This window comes from Pholcus phalangioides, unplaced genomic scaffold (genome assembly GCF_987345545.1).
Source record: "Pholcus phalangioides strain wild (caught in Gottingen) unplaced genomic scaffold, Ppha-v1.0 ptg000007l_1, whole genome shotgun sequence".
In the NCBI taxonomy this organism is placed as follows: Eukaryota; Metazoa; Arthropoda; class Arachnida; order Araneae; family Pholcidae; genus Pholcus; species Pholcus phalangioides.
The window spans coordinates 2,478,536-2,503,072 of NW_028301600.1; the positions used below are offsets into that span (position 1 = coordinate 2,478,536).

Below are 24,537 nucleotides of genomic sequence, written 5' to 3' on the forward strand. Positions count from 1 at the left end.
CCATTTTTCAGTCATTTTCTCTCATTTTGGGGGGGGGGGGGCAGACTCACAAGTTCCTCCACCTTGCTGACCCTCTTAGGGGTGAAAAGCCCATTCTTGGTGAGTCTTTATATCATGAAATAAAACTATTAACCAAATTTCATATTTATAGCCTCAGCGGTTTCAACATGACGATGATGAATCAGTCAGTAAGGATATGTCATTTTATATATATAGATGAAAAGAAAAAATTTGGCCAAAGTAAAACTTCATATACTGTTCATTTTGCATGTTCTGATTTTCTAACATAAACTGCAAAATTTAATGACTCCAGTACAACTAATACTACTTAACCATACATGCAACTAGTAAACATTCCTCTGGGAAATTTATAATGTGTAGTTCCACACACTGGATAATGGATGTGTGTGTTTTCAAGCATGTGTGGCCTTAACCTATCTATGTTGTCAGAGTTATGCGTGGTTCATGTTCTAGTGGCGGTGCCATCTGTCTTCTATATTTTGAAGTGAAAACTGCAGATGTCTGAACTTTTGTGTAAATTTGGACAATACTAAAAAACATTAGCAGGGAAGTCAACCTCATAAATGAATGTTACGCAAATAAGGATTTCTCCTCGAATTTCAGGAAAAACTGCACGCCAATTGGTACATTACATTCCAAAAATTCCTGCTCATAAAAATAAGCATTAACAAAATCTGTATGTTTCAGACTTCAAACCTGGGAAAATTGAGCCTGGAAGGGGTCAATATTACTTGTGATCTATGCTCCTTATAAGTTGTGGGCCTGTGTGGCAATGTACAATGAAAATGCTTCTGCACATGCAAAAACACCAAATATACCATTGGTGTATGATGTATTGCTATACTGCACATGAAAAAAATAGGTCTACACACAAAAAAATCAGAGGGAACATTTCACTGTGCTTCTATCAAAAATTAAACGCATATTGGAAAAACTATTGACAATAGTTGAGCATTTAATCTGGAATTTTAAGCAAATGACAGAAAAGGAAAACGTTTCAATAGATTTTCACACTTCCAATTACTTTGGTTGCTGTGAAAAAATAAATTATTATAGGGAAATTAATGACAAATTTTTCAATAAGGGATATTTTGCTTAATAATAAGAGAACCAGTGAAAAAGTTTATTGAGCTACATCACGAAGTTTTCATGCATAGACAAAAATTTAATCAACATTATAGGTTACAACAATATATTTCTCCAATTATTTTTGATACTGTTTTGTAGTTCTGTCACTCAGAAACCACACTGATAAAAAAGAGTGCAATTTTGAAAAATATGGATTACGGGAATGATATAATATAAATTTCTGAAAAATCATTCGAGTCATTCAACACTGTAAACACCATAGCAAAAATTTTGAAGTACAGCCTTTGGACAATTGCATAAAAAATGAAACAACAGTTATTTAAAAGCTTTTCTAGACAACATTTACGTATTTGTAAAGAAATATATTTTTCCACTTAAGGTTTCATGTATTGCTAATTAAGGATATTTCATACTGATATGCTTAGCATATTCAAAACAAACTACATCATTCTCACTCTCATTTTGTTTCCATTTTATCACGCAGATAACTAACCACTGGAAGACAAAACTACTCTATTTGTCTAAACATTCATATACCACAATAATCACATTATATTTGCATGAGGCTTGAGTTAGACCCATATATTTCCACTTTGTTTGAATTAATGTGCAATCTCTGCCAGAAACTATTTTAGCTGAAAATATACATTGCATGGTTAATTTTTTGGTTGATATCAAAATGCCCTATTTTTTCAGAATTACAAAAATTTTATGCTTTGTTTTAGAGCAGAGATTACACATATTACAGAACATAACAATATTAGTGTATATATATACATACATACATACATACATATACACACACACACACATATATCACAAATTACATATGGTGAAAATTAAATAATACTTTGAAATATTGTCATGATTGAAACACATCCTATTTCATGGAATAAATAAACTAACTTGAATAAAATAACATTCGTTTTTGGCTTTAAGCCTAACTATTGCTTCAATAAACAAATCACAAACCCATAAATACTATCTCACTTTACTTTGGCACCAAATATGAAATGATATTTTTATAGAAATAAGTTATTTACTGAATGTTAACCGAGAGGTTGTGTTTCTCGCATCAACCACTGAAAGGCACTAAGTCTGCCCTGTTCTCTCAGAGCTTTCCCTACAACATCACGACATATTTGATGATAGCTGTCAATCCAATCCATCTAAAGAGTAAAATTTTAATTTTATGAATAAAAATATATAAAAAAATTAATGAATACAGTCATACTCACTTATTTTCAAGTTTAAGAAAACTGAGAAAAGCAACACATGAACTCAGAGTGATCATGGCTAAAACAAAATCACAATTAGCCAAAATTGATTATCATTAGCATGTATAGTGAAAACATTTTAGTAACTTTAGCATTCTTTGAACAAATAGAAAAAAACCACACACACACACTCTATATATAACCTTCTATTTTTTATTGAATTATTTTACATCTAACAAGCATGCAGAATATATAAAACCAGTTATTTAAGTAAAAGTCAGTCACTGAAGCATTTTTCCCTCTCATTTCTTCGAACCATTTTGAAAGAAATGCTCCTATATCAGCATGGGTTTCTTCTGTGTGAACCTTTTTCTAATATTTAATTAACCATCGGGGAATCTTACTCTTTTTCAATCCTCTTTAGTTTCTACAACTGTAGAAGTAACAAAAAATTTTTTGTATATATATATATATATATATATATATATATATAAATTTTTCTCCACTTTAAACTGTATTTCCAACCAACCATATAACTTAATTTTTTGAACCAATGAATAATTTTTTGCACTAAGACGTTTCCAAAGTTAGTTTTCACAGAACCAAATAATAATAGTACAGATACCGTTGCCCGAGTCAGACAAGGAATGACAAACAGGGCTTAAGATGCTTCAGCAGCAAGATTCTAAAGGGAAAAAACTATTTATTCTTTGTAGCAAAGCTTTCTTAAAATAAAACAGGATTTAACTTACTATTGGGCGCAACACAGAAAGCTGTGTATGAAATTGAAAATCCTCAGTTAGGTGTAATGCATTAACTCATTTCATGAGAACTTTTCACTCATTGGCTGTCTAAATTATTATGTAAATAACTTTTCTGAGCATTGCCTATTACTTTGCAGTACACCTGTCAGCTACAAGTCGACCTACTAATGCTTTCATTTCAACAATATGGTATTGAAATATTGAATTTACGAAAAACGTGGAGAATAAAGTTGAAATTTTATAGAGAGGAAAACATCACGTCTGATCTGAGCAAAACACAAACAATGAATGTAAATAAACCAGGGCCACCCTTACAAGATGCGCGAAGCCAAGTGAAAAAGTAATAGTGGGACCAGAGACATCTTAATAATTCTGAAGGCCCTTAGTCCAAATTTTGTATATTTTGTGGGACCAGGGAATCAGTATCCAAAAATTCATATATTTTTACAAAGTATGCAGGTGCTGAAAACATCCATACAGATATATGAATATATTTTGTTAAACGTAAATTAACAACAAAAAATGAAATTAACAAACTGAAGAAAATTTTAAATTGATGAAAGAAATCCAAAACCAATTAAAATTATGACCAAATTGAAATTGTCTGAAAACTAATAAAAATTCAGAATAAATGAATGAAAAATAATTGGCAGAGATAATTCCAGCACCCATAAAAATTAAGAATAAATAAAATTCAGAATTCCAGAACTGATGAAAAAATAATTTCACAATTGATTAAAATCCTGAATTTATGAATGAAATTATTCCAAAATGGATGAAAATTCATAATTTATGAAAAAAATTTTTCCAGAATTGATGAAAATTTAGAATTTATGAAAAATAATTTCAGAAATGATGAATGAAATGATTCCAGAATTAATGAAAATTCAGAATTTTTAAAGAAATTACACCGTGAGAGTGGGGCTTCCAAAAAATGTAGGTCCCAGAACAATTGCACCTGTCCCACATCCCTAAGGGTGGCTATGAAATAAACAATGTGTTGCTGTCTACAAGAATACAAAAGTATACTGCAGTTAAGGATTACAGATGCGTGAATAATGAATGAATGCAAAAGAAAAATATAAAGATACACAATGCAACACATTTTTGCTGCTTCAATTCACACATCCCTATTAAACCTTGCACTAGGAAGTGGCTTGGTGAACAAGTCAGTAGCTTGCTGTTGAGTAGAGCAGTTATGCATATTTAGCTGTTCTTGCTGATACAGTTCTCGAATGGATTTGAACCTCACAATATGTTTACTGTACAGTGAAATTCAGAATTTTTTATGAGTCTGATGCCACCTGTAGTAAAGGAACACCATTTGAAGTCCAAAGTTCTTGAAACAGATAATGAAGCCATACTACTTCTTTTGCAGCTTTGCTAGCTGTAAATTCAACAGCTCATGAACTCAACATCAGTAGTAGATACAGCAAAACATTCCTGACGTTGACTTTTCCATGTCATTGAACCACTTTTTTGCTGCACAAAAACACCATACCAGAGGTTCATCTCCGTGACACAGGATTCCATGCATAATCAGAATCACTAAATGCTTTTAAAGCAACAGTTTTGGAATCAGATGAATACAAAAGTCTTTTTCACAACATTCCAATGACACTCTTGAGGTTTGTCCAACACCCGAGAAAGCACATCGACCATGTATACTATGTCATGTTGAGTGACTATAACTAGAAACATGACGCTTTTCCAATCGCTTCTCTGTAAGGAGCATCTAGGGCTGGAGTGCAGTAGACATCTCTGCTATTAAAGAACACTTTTCAATAGGCGTGCCTACTCCGGACAGTAGTTAGAAATTTATTTCAGAGGGGGACCGAACAATAGATTTTTCCATGTTATTCCATAAAAATTAGTCATTTTCCAAAATTTTGCTATGGCCTTGTAGGATTTGCATCTGCCATATTGAAACAGGCTAAAATTCTTCTACAGTATGATGGAATTGTGATGTGGCAACAGTGGCCATGACATGATATTTCACCATAAACAGTAAATCACAACCTATGTACATCATGACGTGCAACAACCTTAGGCTGACACCAAATGACCTGACTTGATATTTGGGTGAGAATTATTCAATTAATGACTAAAATTTACTTTACAGCACTTATTTTGAATGGGGTGAATGTTTGAATTTTCCACTCGATGCGGGTCTGTACTGTTACACAAGCACCGAGTAGCAGTCCTGACTAGGTGCACAACCAACACAAGCTTTAGTAGTTAGTCTATGGTATGTCACTAATGTAGAAAATTGTGTGTTGGCACTCATCCATGGGTAGCTCCAATCTGGCTCCACAATTATTATTTAAATTTTAGAGATCTGTTAAATATAAAGTTTATTACTTTGAAGAAAGACATGGTACGTTTACACATAAAGAATGAATATATTCCTTATGTGTAACGCCACAACAGGCAAATTGCTCATCGAGGTGGCTGAAAAAAGATGACCATAAAAAATGTGGAAGTCAAATACAACCAAAATCTCCAACCCAATATAAAAGCACATATAGCAAAAACAAATACTAAACAAATACAAAATCCCTAAGTGTGGATAGCTTCTTGATTTATTTCACTGTCATCATACTTCTTTTTAAACATATCAATTGTGTTAGATTTCACGACTTCCTAGAGATGTGAGGTGAGAATATTCTCGGAGAATGAGAAATATTCTGAGAATATTCTCCTGCATGTAAAAATTGGAGAATAATCAAGAATATTCATTTTTCTTTTAAATAATGAAATTTTTTGTACTAATTTTGTAGGGGCCTTGGGAAAAGTGAGCATTTAGAGGGCTCCTTGCCCAAATAGGTCAAAAGTATTTGGCTTCTAAGGGAATAATGTAAATGCTATCTAAATTTAAGGTAGAAAATTATAAAGGCTCCAGCAAATGCCATATCAGAAATCAGGCCTGGTACAAAACTACGTATTGCATAAAGAGTTGTTTTAAACAGGCAAAATATATTGATATAAATTTTATTCAAACTATTATGTGATTACTGTTATGTTTGGCAAATCGGAAAGAAATTTAGACACCAGCCAAATTTCTTGAGATCCAAGCGTGGTTTTTGCTCAAGAAAAGTGGTTCGAAATGTTTTCTCGACTTTTCGGGATTTAATATCACTTTCTCATATTGAGACGCACACTGTCATAAAATTAGAAAAAATTTTACCACTCTTAAACTCCAATTTAGCAATTGCGTATAAAGTATTTTAGGTGCCAATATACCAATTTTCCAGTCGTCATTAGGACCTGGCGCATGGGGTTTGTCAAGTCTGTGTTTGGTTATTCCTGGTGGTTTAACCATGGCTTTCATTTATCCATGTTCTTCCTTATCATTACCCCGGATAATAAAGGTTCTGCTGCCGTTTGAAATTCTCTACTACCAAGTTACTTACTTACCAAGTTTAAGCGCAAAGCAACTAAAATAATAAAAAAATAAACATTCCTCATTCAATACAAAGATAGTGAAGCCTCGCTACAATACCCGACATAATGATAAATCCTCAACAAAACGATATTGTTCTCGAATCTTGTTTGGAATTGTCTGTAGTTAAACTCTTCTTCATACAACGATATACAGGGCAACAACTACGAGGGAGCAGGCGAGTCTGGTACAATGGGCACCAAACATGAGGGACGCAGATACGGCACCTTTACACCTCCTCCAACTCAACATTGCAAGGGAGAGGGTGCCAAAATGCGTGTCTGCCCCGGCTGACCAAGCATCTCGATGCAGCCTTGTATACTTTACTATGATAAATCCCTCTATAATAATGTTTTTTTATGATATTTCGAAACTGCTTCTCCAACAGTATTTTTTTATATTTCACTCAAAATCACATTCTTTTTTGAAGTGTTAATGAAGTTGACGATTTAACTCTTTGTTACTCTGGAACGCTCTTCAGTTAACTTTAGGAATAACATGCATAACGATCTTAGCTCAATAAATATCTGGTTTAAAAACAATAAACTTAAATTAAATGTAAATAAAACTAAATTTGTCATTTGTTTTACAATTACACCTGAATTAAATTGCTAATTTCTTGGATAATGAACTTATTGTGGATATTTTGATTTTTTAAATTTAAACTCACACGTTTACAAAATACATAGTTTATTTTTAAATGAAATAGATACAGGTGTTGTGCGTTAGATCAGATGTCATAAGCAAAAATATTTACCTTCCCACTTAAATATGTATTTTTCTGCTATCATTGTTGGTGTGACTAGTGCAGCGCTAGAAAAATTGGAAAAAAGTTTCGACGCCAAGATTTTATCTCCCGACAAAATAGTGTATTTTTTTTACTTCTCCGTGCTGGCAGACATGATAACAATTTTTGATAGCTTTATGCTGTTCTCAGACTTTGTTTCAGTTATCATAAGTAAAAAAAATTAAGCGCCAATGTCAACTTTGTAGTCGCCATGGCGATCGTGAGCATGGGATTTATCAAGCCCTGGACTAGTAGCATTATTACTTCCCACGTAATAGCATTGTATGAATTCAACAAGTGTGATTCAAGAAGATTCTAGCTGTGTTTTATTTCCTATTTTGCAGATCGTTAAGCAAATCAATTAGTAAATTCAAACCTGACTAATACTATCATAGTGGTTCTCAAAGGGTGCCTCACGATGAACTGACACATTCATGAGTGCTTGTTCAGTTCTTTCAAAAAGTTCTTTTTTAAACGATTATCATTTCTTACGAAACTATTCTGGGGAGCCGCGGTTAAACGTTATCATGGCAAGGGAGCAGTGGGTGACCAAAGTTTCAGAACCACTGACTTATTAGGTAAGTTTGAATAAGGTTTGACAAATATTGACACAAACAATCAAATATTCGCCACTATGGTGAAACACCAAAATACTTTTGTTGGTGACTTGCAAAGTTTGTAAGGCCAGGAGTGGTTAGTTATGACTTTTTTTTTGGGGGGGGGGGCGCAAAATTATTTTTTGCACCTGGCCGCGAAATTCCTAAGCCCGGGCCTGCTTGAAAAGGAAAACATGCATAGAATGATTTAGTTCTTTATGGGTGAACGTTTTGGATTTATTATGGTGAGATGCTGGTACAGGCCAAATTTTCAAAAAGTGTTATCGTAACTCGGTGAGTAACTGTTCCTCAGTGACATCTGTGTTGGAAGCTGAGAAGAACTCATCATGGACTGAGAAATTGAATTTTCTGGATATGCCAGAACTAGTATTTGGAAAGAAAGGTGATTTGTCTCCTCCGTGAATCGAACCCGTGTCCCATTGCATACCAAGCAAGTGCGCTAACCAATAGTTTCGGCATATTATCTTGAAAATTCAATTTCTCAGTATATTTCGAACTGAAAAAATACCATCTCTTCATACAAAAACGCCAACTGGGGTGAAAATTGCTATATTTAGGGAGGCTGCTATGTCTCCACTCAGCGCTTTACGCTACTAATGCATGTAATAAGGAATTGAAAAGTGTGTGTCTGGTGCGTAGGCGTACGCAGAATTTTTTTCGAGGGGGTTTTCAGATTTTTTTCCTTCTGGGGAGGGGTTACGTTTTATCTTGCGAAATAACACTATAATCTTGGCTGAAGGGGAGTTAGGACCCCAAACCCCCTTGCATACACTAATGCTCTGGTGTATTGGCCACTTGCCTGGTATGGAAGGGGACCGGGTTTGCTATCCAGAGGAGACACAAATCACTTTTCCTTCCAAATACCAGTTTCGGCATATTATCCAGAAAATTCAATTTCTCAGTATATTTCGGGTCGAAAAAAATACATCTCTTAATACTCATCATGGAGTTTGATTGGTTCACCATATACCAGTTAAGATTTGGAGCATTCCAGGTCTGGCTTGTATGTCATTCTTAGACCGAGAAGAATGATTGGCAATACTCCCACCCAATCTGTTGAGGAATGGCACTTGATTGCTACTTTAAGGAGGCACCTTTCTGACAAGCGATGCACGCTTGGGGTCAATTTCGGATTTCTTTTTTCATGTTCGGCCATACATATCTGTCAGTGATCATTTTAATAGTGGATGTAACACCCAGATGTGCTGGTTGATGAATAATTTTGAACACTTGCAAACGATATTGTTTAGGAATATACGGCCGTGGTTTAGACATTGAGGTATTGAAAAAAGTTGCGTTTTTCCAGAAAGAAGAAATAGCGGTTGAAGGGTGAGTGAAGATGGCATATTTCTGTCGAGCAACTGCTTCAGTTCAAGGTCATTCCTCTGTACTTTAGTGATGAGGTCATAATTCATGGAAGAAGGAAAAAGTAGGTTAACTCCTGCTCACGAAAGAGCATCCGCTACCACATTGCTTTTTCCCTTGATATGACAAATATCATTGTAAACTGAGCAGTCAGATTGAGTTGATTAATTTGTTCTGATCAAAAGCAAACACCAACCACCTATGATCAGTGAAAACTGTAAATGGTTTTACTTCTAATAAATATTGGAAGTGAATTGCCAATGCGAAAATTGCCAAGAGTTCAGGGTCATAAGCACTGTATCGATTTTTGGTATCACTCAGTTTGTGGAAAAAAAATCTGAGCGACTGCCAACTATCATTGATTCGTTGTTATACCACTGAGCATAGGACCTCGTATGTGTCGATAAAACTGCCTCTCTAACAGCAAGTTTTGTGTCATCGAAAGCTTTAATGATCTCTGGTGTCCACGTTATAGGTGTTTTGTCATGACATGTACAATTTCAAAGTACTAAATGCAGTAGTAATTGTGTCGATGCCGCTTTTGGTAAAACTCGCGGTAGAAATAGACCATGCCGACAAAATGGCTAAGTTCTGCCTTCTGCCTTTATTTTTGGGTCTTGGGTAAGAGTCAATGGTATTGACCTTGGCTGGAAATGGTTTAATGCCTTGCGCCTTAACTGAATGTCCGAAAAACTTGATTGATCTGCAGGCAAACACTCATTTATACTGTTGGAACAAACGTTTCAAAACCTCACACACAAGATGTGCTCTTCAAGATTTGAAGATGCAATTAACATGTCATTTAGATAGGGGAACCAGAATGGAAGTCCTCACAATATTTCATCTAGATAGCGCTGGAATGTTTGCACTGCGTTTCGCAACCCGAAACTGAGGACGTTAAATCCAAACAGTGCAAAAAGAATGACAATAGCAGTTTTTGGTATTTCAGAAGTGAACAATTGCATTTAATGATAAGTGCGTTTCAAGTCTATAGTAGAGAAGATGCACTTACCGTGCAGATCCATAGAGAAATCCATAATATTCCGAATGATGTATCTGTCAGGAACCGTCTTCACGTTGACAGCTCGATAGTTGCCACAGCTTCCCCATGAACCACAAGCCTTTATTTTTCAGTGAAGGAAACAAAATGACCACTGGTGGGGCAAAGCCAAAGCTGGTTAAAGAGAACTCTAACCAGCTTTGGGCAAAGCCCTTTTCTTGTTTTCCTGAAGCAGCTTCAACTTCAAACCCTACCAATAGGAAGGAAGTCAAAAAAAAACTCACACAAAAGTTTTCCAGGGATGGATTTCTCTGGAATAGGTCTTTTGCTCTCATAAAAAGTCAGCCAAAGAACACAGATGGAGGATCGCTGTGGTGAAGGATGTGAAAATTGATTGATTTTTTTGATGCTCATTAAAGTGAAAACAATTTAGTTATATAATTCTGGGAGTATAGAAAGGATCTAAAGTTACCGGGTTGTCATCAAATGCCGTGGTTAAAACATTCTATTTCATAGCAATATAGAGAGATAAACATCAGTGTAGTAGCACAAAACCATTCAAATTCGGACATTAGGTGGTATCCAGATCCAAAGAGAGGGGAATGAAAAAAAAAAGAAATACAGTGGGGAGAAAGAAAACTCTGTTTATACGACTTTCGAGAGACTGAATCACTGCATAGTTTTTATTTTTAGCCATTTTTCACCCCCTCCCCCCTTGTCAGCAAAAGTAAGGAAAACGCTGACCCTCCCCCCCCCCCCCGTCAGCAAAATTTCGTCATCAGCTCTGCCCCTCTGAATCCTAACGCATATTGGTGGGATCAGAAACGTACACTTGGGGGGAGGCAAGGGGGGTTCTCTCGTGCCCCCTTCCAACAATCAAAAATTTATTTTTTTAATGCATAAAAAATAATTTTTAATTGAAATTTCGGAAGAAAATACCTTTATATGTTATTATAATCAATTTCTGTTAATTTCAATGTTATTTGAAGACTATGAACTCAAAATTTATCTTTAATAAATTCATTGCGACCCACCCTCTTAGCCATATAATGATAAATCACATAAAGTTCCTTGGCCCGTGGACCAAATATTGCCCTGGGGGTCACTTGATGCGGCCTGCCCTCTTCAAACCTAATTTTGTAAAAATGAACTAAGCAACACATTTACAGATAGCTTAAGTGATCCCTAGTACAATTCCAGAACATTTAAGCGGCCTGTGGCATATTTTCAGATCACATAAATGACCTGAGACACAGTTCCAGAACACTTAAGCGATCCGTGACACATTTAGAGATCCCTTAAGTGACATGTGACGTAGTTTTAGAGCACTTAACTGGCTCCTAGTGCGGTTCTACATCACTCAAATTACACGCGGCACATTCTCAGATTATTTAAGTGACGCATGGCACAGTTCCAGAGCACTTAAGCGGCCTGGACACATTTCCAGATCACTTGGATCCGTGAAACATTGAGATCACTAAAGTGGCTGTGTAGGGCACTTATCAATAGGGGGATGTTACTTCAATTGCCCACAAACTATTGAAAGGTTTTTCTCGTTTTTGGCGCACTGAATAAGATGCCATTAAAAATATTTCATATTTTCATAAAAGGTGGTTGATGACGTAAGCATTATCTAAACCCCCCCTCCCCCCCTTGTCATCAAAAGTCAGCAAATCGGAACCCCCCCCCCCCCAATCAATGATGACGTAATACCTAAACGGCCCCCTAGCCCTAATTTCCCCATAATTTTTATTTAATTTTCTGATTATGCTTAAAGGTTATCTGAATATGAAGAAAACAAAGAAAGGTCATGAGATTATGATTTTTTGATAAATTTAATCCAATGATGACTTTTTGCCTTTACTTTAATCCCACTCTTTCAGGATTCTTACGATTATTTTACAAATGACAAAAAAAGAAGAAAATTAAAAACGAATTTGTAAGATTTTCTGAGAACAATACTGTTTATATTTACCATAGGCGGAGATAGACTTGGAAGTCTGGGGAGGCACTGTCATTATTTCTGGGGGGACACGATGATGATGATGTCAATTCATATATGCGTATATACATTAGATCAGTTAACTTCACCTTTGACGCTGGGGTCAATGCCCCCCCCCCACGTATCTCCGCCATGTATTTACAGATTTACTTTTATTATATTTTTTGCAACCATCTCCAAAAATAACTCTGCATATGTAATTTCTTCACAAGTTTCACTCTTTCACAGATCCAGATTTTTTTGTTGAAATTTTCATTTTACGTTCAAGAGAGAAGGGTAGGGTAAGGGGGGGGCTTTTCTTTTTTTCAGAAATTAAGAAAAGCTGATTCCACGCAGCCAGCTAGCAAAATATCGTAACCAAAGGAAATTCTACTGGAAATGAAAGAACAAACTCATATATTGTACTTGTTTCTCACCAGCATATCAGTTGCAAATGTTATAGGAATAACACTGGGAAATGAAGCAATAACACAATGGAAAAAAACTTGGACGGAACATGTAGTATGCAAAAAAGTATGGTCTGTACATCTAGTATATTTGCCATTCGACAAATGTAAATTATTTTGTTTATGGCTCGCAACGTTCCCGTAGTTCTCAAAAACTTACAATAAACAAACCATTTTAGAGCCTACTTTAAAGGAGTCGTCAGCTTTCTGAATGTTTATGCATCCGTTTACAATCATGCTAAAAATTATGGCTTTTCTGGCAATAATATTCGTAAAAATATTCATTTCAGTGACATCTTTTGCTACCTACAAAAAAAATTGAAATGCTATTGACAGAAATGAAACTTTTACAGAGTTTCGAGGTTCCAGTTGAAATGAAAACGCTGTGTAATTGATGTTGTGCATCTAATAAATTAAATATTTTAACATTAATATGTATAGGAATAAACTGCGACCAAAGGCAAACGTGTATAATGAATGATTAAATGAGTAAAAGTCATATAAATGAGAGTTGTATTAAGGAGTGTTCCAATGTACTGTGGTTTTATGAGTGTTTCTGTGTATACTGAGAGAGAGAACCCCACTATGTGAGCATACAATACTTCAAGAGTGATTCCATCACTATTGAATCTGAATTGCTAGTAAAAATTAGAGAAGGGGAACAATGGCATGGAGTCTGTCTTTAGAGATGTGTTGGTGACAGCATCTCTTTGTGATAAAGCTAGCCAATGGTCACTCTCAAGCGGGGGCCATACAGTAATAACAAACCATAAAAAATACTAATCAAGACATGGGGTATCATATGTCAATGCCTTCTTAGGAGAAGCTGTGTTACATAAGATAAAATTTGAGATGATTATAACTGGGAATTTCATGTTGAGAATTTATTATTCGCAAATGCAGACTTTTGTGTAAAATTGCTTTTTGTTCAGATTTGTTTTTAAATTTGAATATTAGTTTTTCATCTGTTGTGTTCTTTTTTGATTGTTTTCTTGTTATCATTGAAAAAGGATAGAAATCAACATCTACATTTTAACATCGGAAAAAAGGTAGAATTTTTATATTTTTCATTCTAAAGTTTCAGTGTTTGCATGTGTTTCTTTAGTGCCTGCTCAAGCTAGAACAGTGTTGACAACTTAGTTATTTTTCAACTAGATCAGGCCTTTTTCTTGGCCATTTGGATGGAAAAAATACCCATCAAGTTGCTAGTTGTTTGTCCTTTTCAAAAAAATTTCCTGTATACAAGAAGTCTATTATTAAATCAAGTGAAAATACAGGAATTTTCTGGGAAATACGAGACGTATGGTCATCTAGATCAGTGGTTCTCAACCGGGGGCCCCTAGGATATTTCAGGGGGGCCACGGATGAAAATCTTGCAAAAGGGGGGGGGGCCACGAATAAATTTGTGACATTAAATTTTTTTAGTCACTCTGACTAAAAAAATTTAATTTCAAACAAAATGCATAGAATATCTTTTTCGTAATTTTTCCCCATTCAAGTAACATTAACATGAGGAAGGAAATAAAAAAAATGGTTCATGTAACCTCGGTGGTTTTATGACTTCAGGGTGATAGTAGGCCCTGACACAAACTATAGAAGAGGTTTAAACGAAATGAGGTTAAAAAAGAGGTTTAAACGAATAACTGTAAAGACAAAAAATTGTGTGTGTTCAGACTTTTCATTCAAAGAGGGCTGCCATAAAGAACACAGACAAAGATTTGTTGACCATTCATTGACATTCTTCTGAGTGCTGGTAGTAAATGTAATCCAAGAAGTAGATGGGTGAAAAATGAAAGCTTATAAAAAAACCCATCGCTCAAATCAACCCACCATGCAATTACAAACGGATAGCCATCTAGTTTAGAATAAAGCCATCTTCAGCCAGCACTGAGTGGTCTGATGGGGAATATATTTATAAAAATCGAATAGAGAATGATTGCTCTGGGGTATTTTTTATGAATTTTGAAAGGGGGTGCCAATACATTGCCTCTGCTGAAAAGAAATCAAGTCGAATTCAGTTATAACGAACTCCAAGAGACCAAATCATACATGAGGAAAAATACCCGCGAAATTTAATTTTTTAAAACTACATTGCTGTGATAATGTATTGGGACAGGGGCGGCTTAAGCGAGGGTGTAAGGGGTGTGGCGCACTCGGGCGGCAGGTTGTAAGGGGCGGCAGCGTAGACTTTACTTAAGACAACAAAATTTAACACAGTAAAAATTCACGACATCACGCTTTTGAGTCATACTATACCTCAACAACCGCAACGTTGAGAAAATAGACAAGGCCTCTGATTGTAATACCAAAGAATGTAAGCTATCTGGGCAGCTCGAGACAAAATCTGTACCTGTGTGGGACTTATTTTTTGCGCCTCCTACCTATTGCTCCCTCCATAGCCCCTACCTCCTGCGTCAGGGAATCTTTCGTGGGGGCCCATGCCTGATTTTCCATGGGGCCCCTTCTACAGTTAATTTATAGAGTGAAAAAAGAAAAGTTATAAGGATTTAGTCCCGGGCCTCAAGCTGGAGCCCTGTCAGCCCTACCCTTAGAAGGTCACCCCTCCCTCACAATTTATCCAAACAATTCCTAACAAAACATTTTTTTCGGCCCTTCATTTCAGATTTTGAGCCCCTCCAGACCGATAGTTTGGTTTTTTTTGGCCAATGGAATTTTTTTACCCATTCACCCCGGATTTGGCATCCTCTTAAGCGCCCCCGTGTGGCCGCAATAGGTCGCATGGCCAAGCGCCACCCCTGTACTCTACTACAAGGGCCATGTGTGCATTTTGGTTCCCTCACCCATGGCCCCCGCAAGAGACCGGGATAATTCTCATAATTTTTTGGATTTTTCAGGCTATAAATTAACTATAGAAAAAGCCGTGAGAAATCTGACTGGGAGGGGGCCTGCAAAAGGTCCCAGCCTAGGGGCCCATACCCTCACTCAGAATTTGATACACAATAGTCAAATGAAGGCAAAGGAAAATTTTGGTTTTTCACTTGTCCGGCCCCTGGAATACCAGAAACACCTTTGAAAAAATTTTCTTAATAAAAATTACCCCGTTAAATATCATCTTTACAGGATAAGTGATGATGACTCACAAAAATAAGTGCTCTTTCAAGGAAAAACAAAGACAAAAAATTTTATACTTCAAAAGCAGGACGTATGGTCACGCACATTTTGCACGGTAAATAATGATGTGCTGCTTTCTTCTGAAAAAAAAAATCAGGTTTATCTCCAGGTGCCCTTCACCGAAGCCCTATCAGCCTTCTGGCAGGGTCGCCAGTAGGGGCAGCACATGAGGCTTCACACTCGGGTGGCAGGTAAGCTTGAGTATTGGGACCTGTATTGGGACTTCCTCTAAGTTAACACCACATCTTTAAAGTTTTTTTAATGGATACTGTAATGCTTCCTTTTAACTGCCCTACAATGGCCTGCAGCATCCTAAATAATTTCAATGAAATTTTCCTATCCTGCAAGAACAATGTTGTGGACATTAGAAAAAAAATTCTAAAAAGGCGTATGACTACATTTAAAACAATTTAAATCCGTTGATTAGAGACTCACTGCATCTGCTGATTTCTAAAAAAAGTGCAATAAATTCTCACATAAGTCTTCACCTTGAAATGTCCATAGCCCACTCAATGCGTCTCTTTGTATCTGTCAACCTAAAATTTATGGGTTTTAGTGTTGATAATACGCATGCGAAACCAATTCAGCGACGCGTTTTCTAATCTGCAAAAACTGCTTGGATTTGATAGTTGGAAATGATGTCTAAATGCCAAAGATTTGGAGTTCCAATCAAAATGAAAATGTCAAATAATTGAAATTGTGCTTCGTATAAATGAAACATTTTAATATTGAAAGCTGTATATATATATAGATTAATTGTGCTCGTAGTCAAACATCTCATAAATGTGAAATTTTTTCGTAAAACTGAGAGTGAGGCATGAATACCCTTGCGCACAAGTGGAATTTTGTGGCATTTACGCCCAACCTAAATTTATAAAAGTAAAAAGGGCATAATCATTATAAAAAGTACTGTTTTCAGATCAAATTGCCGAAGTTGATCTACTTTACTGCAAAAATGTCAGATTTTTTTGGGGGGAAATACAGTCAAACCCAAAGCATATTAAGGACCCTTTATTAATATTACACTTTGGTCAAACCCTATTAGACCGGAACTCCAAGAGACAGGAGAAATCACTTCGTAATAACGAAATTTCGTTACAAAGGAATTCCAGATTTTTATATTGTTCCTATGCAAACGTATCCGAGGGATTTTCGTTAAAACAATATTTTCCCCGTTTTATAATGGTATTTGTTAAAATGAGAGTTGACTGTATTTCGTCTCAAACTATTACACTGCTGGCCACCGTAAATGCAACACCCTGAAGGAAGCATGCAAATAATATGAAATTTACAACATGCATTAGCGGAGGTGAGATATGCAAATGATTAGAATTTCAGCGCAGACGCACATCACGCGCGCCTGTGGCGCCACTTCAAAGCGGTATTTAAGGCTTGGAGATTTCGACGATTTGAAGTACGGCAATTGTGTTTTTCTTGTGGTTTTTTTCAAAAAAACGATCAATTATGCCTCATAGAAAACAGCGATCATCTTTTGATCAAGTATCCGAGTTCGACAGAGGAAGGATAGTGGCCTACCGAGATTGTGGATTATCTTTCAGGGAAATCGGTAGTCGTGTTGGACGAAACCAAACAACTGTAATGCGGATATGTGATCATTGGATGCAGGAGGGTACGACGGACCGACGTGTTTGATCGCATCCACCTCAGTGCACCACTTCACGTGATGGCAGGCGTATTGTGCGTATGGCAGTGACGGATCGCTCAGCCACATCACGAACCATAGCACAGCACATTCAGGCTGTACCGCATCATCCAGTGTCTGCGCGTACCATTCGGCGCCGTTTACAGCAGAGTGGTCTGTCCGCAAGACGTCCATTGCTTCGTCTACCCTTGACGCAGAACCACAGACGTCTCCGTCGCCAATGGTGCGATGAATGAAGGATGTGGACGGCCCAATGGAATGAAATTGTCTTTACTGACGAGTCACGCTTCTGTCTGCAACACCACGATGGTTGGATTCGAGTCTGGAGACACCGTGGAGAGAGGATGCTGAACAGCTGCATTATGCACCGCCACACTGGTCCTGCACCGGGTATTATGGTATGGGGCGGTATTGGATATCACTCTCGCACTCCTCTAGTACGCATTGCCGGTACTTTAAAAAGCCAGCGCTACATCTCCGAGGTGTTGGAGCCAGTTGTCTTTCCTTACCTTCAGGGCTTGCCCACAGCCATATTTCAACAGGATAATGCGCGACCACACGTGGCACGCATTGTCCAAAGGTTCTTCGTCAATCGCCAGATTGAATTGCTTCCCTGGCCAGCTTGCTCTCCGGATCTTTCGCCGATAGAAAACATGTGGTCCATGGTTGCTCAACGATTGACCCAGATTACATCCCCAGCTGCCACACCAGATCAACTTTGGCAACGCGTGGAAGCTGCTTGGTCTGCTGTACCCCAAGAACACATCCAAAGTCTCTTTGAATCAATGCCGAGGCGTGTGGCAGCGGTGATCTCCAACAATGGCGGCTACTCTGGCTACTGATTTTGGCAGGAACCACACTTCACAGAAGTCTATAAATTTAATCATTTGATGCTTGGTCAACATATTATCTAAAAAATAAATATTGTTGCGATATCTCTTGTCTTTCTTGGTGTTGCAATTTGGGTGGCCAGCAGTGTATTTTACGTGTATTTGGAGGCTGCATGGGTAACAGGGCGTATGACACTTTAACACTTTACTGGCGAGCCATTAGTCTTAGAGTCATACCCAACTAGAAAAAGTATCAAAATCACGTGTCCAACTCAGATATGTCATTCATATTGTAAAGGGTTGTATAGCTATAAAATAAAAATAAAAAACTTTTTATACCGCCCCCGTGTGCCAAAGAACCCAATTAAGAAGTTGTTGCTCTGTCTTTCCCGATGCCAACTAGAATAATTTCACGTTTCTAAATGCAATATTCACCGAGATATGCGAATTCGAAAAATTGAGGAAATTTGGGAAAAACAGCATTCAATGCGGGTAAAATGGTTTCCCCTCATTTAATGTTGTTTTTTTCCAACTTTCTTCGAATATCTCAGTGAAAATTTGAACTTAGACACATTGATTTTTTCTGTTGGAGACCAGGAAACAACTTTCAAATTGGGTTTTGGGGCACAGGGTGTCCGCATAAAAAGTTAACATTTTTATTTTAATAACTATGTAACCCCTGGTGACATGAATCAAATATCTGAGTACTACACATTATTCGGGTACTTTTTCCAACTAGAAGTATGCCTCTAGGACCAATGGTTCACCAGTAAAATGCCATATGCTCCGTTACCTATGCACCCTGTATATTAAATATAGTACGAACTGTTATGTGAAACATTGTGTTGTGTTTAAGCCAACACGCATGTTGCTTCATTCGTCTGCGAGAGAGCGGTCACATTATGAACCAAAAAGCCACTTGAAGGTAGCTTGTCATCCAATGAAATATCAGATTTTCACTGTATCGAAATTGAAGTCAACAAACTGATAATTTTTTTCTTTGAAAATCTGATTATTTATATTTTCCGATGGGCTGGAAATCCTGATAATGAATCATTATTATGTTCACACGAACAGTTTTGCCACTGGGTACATGATTTCTCTGGAATGAATGGTTCAAACAAATATTTAAAAAGTTTTCACACGTATTTTAGTTCATTTTTTTAAATTCATAGTAGGGCTACAACGTGAACCTATATCCTTGATACATGTATTATTGTTGAAAACAATGTGGAAGGTTGAACTTCTCAATTGTGATTCATTTGTATGGCGACTCCTTCTTTACTACTTTTATCCGCAAGAAGGGAATAAAATTAACAAAACTGCTTGCTACCACTTTTTGCAATTTTTATCATTACTACAACTGACATTTCTCAATGAAACCATAATCTTTTACACAAAAAAAACTAATTTGGAAATAATAAAAATTTCATCCAGTACAGTAACTTGATGACATTGTGCCGTTTACATTGATTAAAAATATTTTTTTTTTTAATTGGACTGACACAACACATAAAACATGTAAATCAAACTGAGAAAAACACAAAACAATAAACTTCACAAAAAGTAACATTACAATGATACAGACACTTTGTGACCCCAAGGAATTTATTCTATTTTTACTGTATTCTATTATGGTTATTCTGCTTTTTCGTTATTTTCATAAATTAAAAATTAATCAAATTAAATTCAAAAATATTTATACTTCAGGCAATTTTTGAATAATTATCTTGTAATGGGAAAACGGGGGGGGGGGGGGGGAAGGGGGGAGTAGAAAATTATTCATGTTCGTAAGGGGGGCCACAGGAATGAGAAATTGTTGAAAGGGGGCCATGGGCAAAAAAAGGTTGGGAACCACTGATCTAGATAATGATTAAAATTAACTCTGGTTGTTTTAAGTCAGGTTTTTAGTTGTTTTTGTCGTAAAGAGATAAATCTCTTTTTTGAAAGACGATATAATTTTTCTGCATGTGCTACACAAGGTCATCTTGCTTCCTTTTGTACTTGCAATAATTTTCTACCTTGCATGTTTTTTTATACTGTTTTGAATCAATGCCAGCACCATGCAACCCTCTCCGATCATGCCGCACACATGCTTGTTTTCGCCTGTATTTAATGCATATTTTGCGTACCTTCATGTGTCTATTTTTGCAAATGTTATACACTCCTGTTCTGTATGTGCTATACAATTTCACCTTGCATCCTTTTGTACATGCAATAATATTCTACCTCGCATACGTTTTTTATATTGTTTTGAATCAATGCTAACACAATGTGTCATTATCCCCAATGTACATAATTTTTGATAGATTTTTTGCTATGCTTTTTTTCAAATTCATACATTCCCACCTTCCCTGTTTTGCATATGTTATGTATTAACACAGAGAGTAATAATTAATTAATGAGTTTAATAACTAATAAAATTATTAATTAATAATTTTATTAAAATTTGAAATTTTCGCCTGCTATGTCATTTGCATGAACACACTGGAGCTTACTCTGCTTCGAGTGCCCTTTTTTTCTAGTGCCCTACCAGTTTAAAGTTTTTATAAAATGGCCTGTCAACCCGTCAAAATTTTTACCATGTGGAAGGGACTGGACCACTGACTATTTCAAGGGCGACATATACCCATGCTAATCATTTTATCAAACTTGGCTTTGGCAGCTTGCACCATCTCTGGGCCTAATCGACAGGATCTCGCGTAAACCGGTACTCCTGTTGTTTCGATGTGATGCACAGTTTCATGAGTTTCTTGCACTGAACTTGACGTGTTTTCTGTGAGCTCTTTATGTTCCTGTAATAGATTGTGGAAAATTTCATGTCCACACATCACTGTCAATGCAGGCAACACAGTTGAAGAAAAAGTTGCTCCAGTTGTTGACCCTTCACCCCCATTGTCAACCAAAACTCTCTTTCCTAAATCCACTATGAGTTGGAATCTTTTGAAAAAATTGGCACCAATTATTGGCCGAGACACATCAGCAATGCTGAAGACCCACGAAAACCTTTTCTTAATCCAAGACTTACTTTAATTATTTTCTTTCCATATGTTTTTATTGTAGAACCGTTTGAAGTGGTAAGCATGAGTAGTGACCACTGTGGTTTCTTTCTATCAGGGACAGAAGGGGTATTATGCAAATGTCCACACCACTGTCGATGAGAAATAAAAGCTTGCTTAGCAGGCCTGCAATGCAAAGGTGACTGCTGTGTGGAACCGACTCCCTCATCGCCATCAGTTATCAGTTTGGTCATTTCCCGAATAGAAACTACATGGTTGCATACACTTACAGGCATAGGATCAGAATTCATGGTGATACCAGAAGAGATTGTTTCAAAACCTCGTGGAGTTTGCATCTTCGTGGCCGTTTAGATTGTGTGGACATTGTGGGTTTCCGCATCATTCTCAAGATCGTCGAAGCGCGTTGACTTGCAATGTCAATGTCTCTATTTTTGCTGTCAGCTGTTGCACGTCAAGTTGCTGTGAGTGGTCGAGATTTGGTGAAATATTCTATACTTCTGTATTTCTGCTGACTCTGATGATCTTGTCATCAATCTCCGATAACTTTTTCAAGTTCCTAAACTTGTGGAGAGGATTGCTTGAACTTGATATGGTAAGCATTGTATCCATAGACTTTGAAGTAATTCCTAGCTGAGGCGGCCACTGTGTGCATGTGTGGATAGATCCTGCATTTCTTGGAGTAATGCAGAAGGTTGATGATCGGCCATTTAGACTTCATACATGAAACGCTGCAAGCGTCGTTCATCTGGTTCCGCAAATTCAGCTTGGAGGCATCTTTTTAGTGCATCGTATATATATTCTGCTGGTGAATTCATAACGAGGTCACTCACATGTGCCAAAACCCTTGTATCCATGGCTGCAAAGGCTGTGTGGTATTTAGTGGCATCAGCAGTGATTCCAATCGCCAGGAACTGAGAACCCAATTGTTTGAACCATAGATGTGGTTGTTTGGCCTAAAACAGAGGAGAGAGGCTTTGACAGCAATCTGAAACATTTCCATTGGTTGCTAGGTTGGATTGGACATCACTGGTTGCTCCATTGGATTAGACATCGTTGGTTGCTTGGATGGATTAGACATCGTTGGTTGCTTGGATGGATTAGACATCGTTGGTTGCTTGGATGGATTAGACATCGTTGGTTGCTTGGATGGATTAGACATCACTGGTTGCTCCATTGGATTAGACATCGTTGGTTGCTTGGATGGATTAGACATCGTTGGTTGCTTGGATGGATTAGACATCGTTGGTTGCTTGGATGGATTAGACATCGTTGGTTGCTTGGATGGATTAGACATCGTTGGTTGCTTGGATGGATTAGACATCGTTGGTTGCTTGGATGGATTAGACATCGTTGGTTGCTTGGTTGGATTGGACATTGTTAGTTGCCGGGTCACCAACTTTAGTTACGCAAGACAGCATAAAATAAACAAAGAGAAATTTATTCATATGAAAGAAGGTACAACCTTGTTGAGTGCAAGCGGAATGACAACGGATTTCTTTTCTTCCTCCCCAGAAGCATGCACTTTCTGTTAACGACTGCAGCACCATATATGCACACTTGCCAATAGTGCCACCACAGTACTACCCCCCCCACGAGTCTGAAGGATCTTAAGCTTGATAAGCTGTTACAAAATGAACTCGCCGTCTGGACCTCATGACCAAGCCCTGTGGTGAGGCTGGGGCATTACATACAGATGATTTACAAAAATTAGATTCTTTAAATTCCACAGAATTAAACAAAAAATTCAGGTTTTACACGATCAATAGAAATACATGTAGATTTAAAGAATGAATATATACAAAAAAGTAGAAATAGCAGCTTGACTCTAAGACAGACAAATGCCTTCTTCCCTATAGAGGAAGAGTGATAAGAGAATATGTTGACACATACACAATAATAGCATTGTCAACATATACATACACTTGCCAACAGTGTCACCACAAGTCTACTAAGCTGGTATTGACACAACCCAGTTGAGTTCATGGGTGTCCCTATATCCATCTGTGATTTGGTCAGCCTATTTCTTTGTCTGATGCTACTAAAGATAAGCTCCTAGTCCTAGAATGCCCAGACTGTTTGGTTTGATGCTGAAAAAAATTGCTCTGAAAGAATGTGAGCTTTGAAAAAAAACATTAGCTTCTTCATTTTCAATGCATTTTCTATTAGCTGCATCTTTCATTTTACATGAAACGATTCAAAAACTTTCAGAAAGAGAAGTGAAGATACATCTAGAAAATGATTTTGTGGTGGAAATAAGTTAATCTGACTTGAGAGCAGAACCATATTTATGTTTTTGCCACCTGTAGACTATACACATTTTGCCACCCCTTCCCATTTCAGTCTAACTTTTTAGCCCCCCTCTTCCACCCCTCCATGGCATTACTAATAAATCATAAAAAAACAAAAGAAAAAAAATGGTACCATATAGTGTCTAGTTGTGTCTATCAATTTTATTTTTCTGTCTTGTATTCGTATCCTATTATGATCTATAATAATTGCAATATAATGGGGGAGAGGGTTGCTCAACCTCCAGCTCGCAGGCCTCTACAGATAGATGAAAAAACTGATAAATTTAATTCCCCACCAGTGGTTTGTGCACTAGTGTGATTTAAATGCTTGCATTACTTGAATGTATAGTGTTTCACAATCGACTGACGGTTTTCCAAAATGGGAATATAGCAAAAAACTGTGACAGATATCAGGGCCGGTCTTACACCAAGTGGCGCTCGGTGCAAAAACAGTAGTCAGCGTCCCCCACCCATTCGCGAATCGTGTCAGAGGTGGATATTTTTGCTAGTCATTACTGTCCCGTAAAATACAGGACAGATTTATTCTGCCATATTATCAGCCTCTTGGTGTGGTGATTGTCCCCATCAACCCACCCCCTCTTGGTTGGATATTAAGGGATGAAGAAGTTGGAAAAGCTTTCTTCCTAGAATGGAATTACTGCTATTCAACTTGTAAACAAGAATAAAAGCCCAACTTGTTTTATTTAATTAACAGATTTAAAAACATTAAAAAAGCAAAACGTCACACATTTATGCAGGGTACTCATCACAAAGGATCTATCTTCTTCGAACTTATTTTAATTGAATTTTATGATAAAATTCGTGTAGTGCACGCATTATGCACGGGCTAAGCT

At 37.0% G+C, this 24,537-nt stretch overlaps 1 protein-coding gene across 4 annotated transcripts in view; it reads right to left on the reverse strand.

Annotated features, from left to right (window-relative positions):
- Positions 1-1,990: 1,990 nt before the first annotated feature.
- The window catches only part of LOC149084792 (xaa-Pro aminopeptidase 1-like), a 537,471-nt gene continuing 514,924 nt past the window's right edge, over positions 1,991-24,537 (reverse strand). For all 4 annotated transcript variants that reach the window (XM_089232535.1, XM_089232536.1, XM_089232537.1 and 1 more), the window contains one exon: positions 1,991-2,279. In XM_089232535.1, coding sequence (XP_089088661.1) covers positions 2,160-2,279 — 120 coding nt within the window. In that variant the 3' untranslated portion in view covers positions 1,991-2,159. The remainder of the gene's footprint in view (positions 2,280-24,537) is intronic.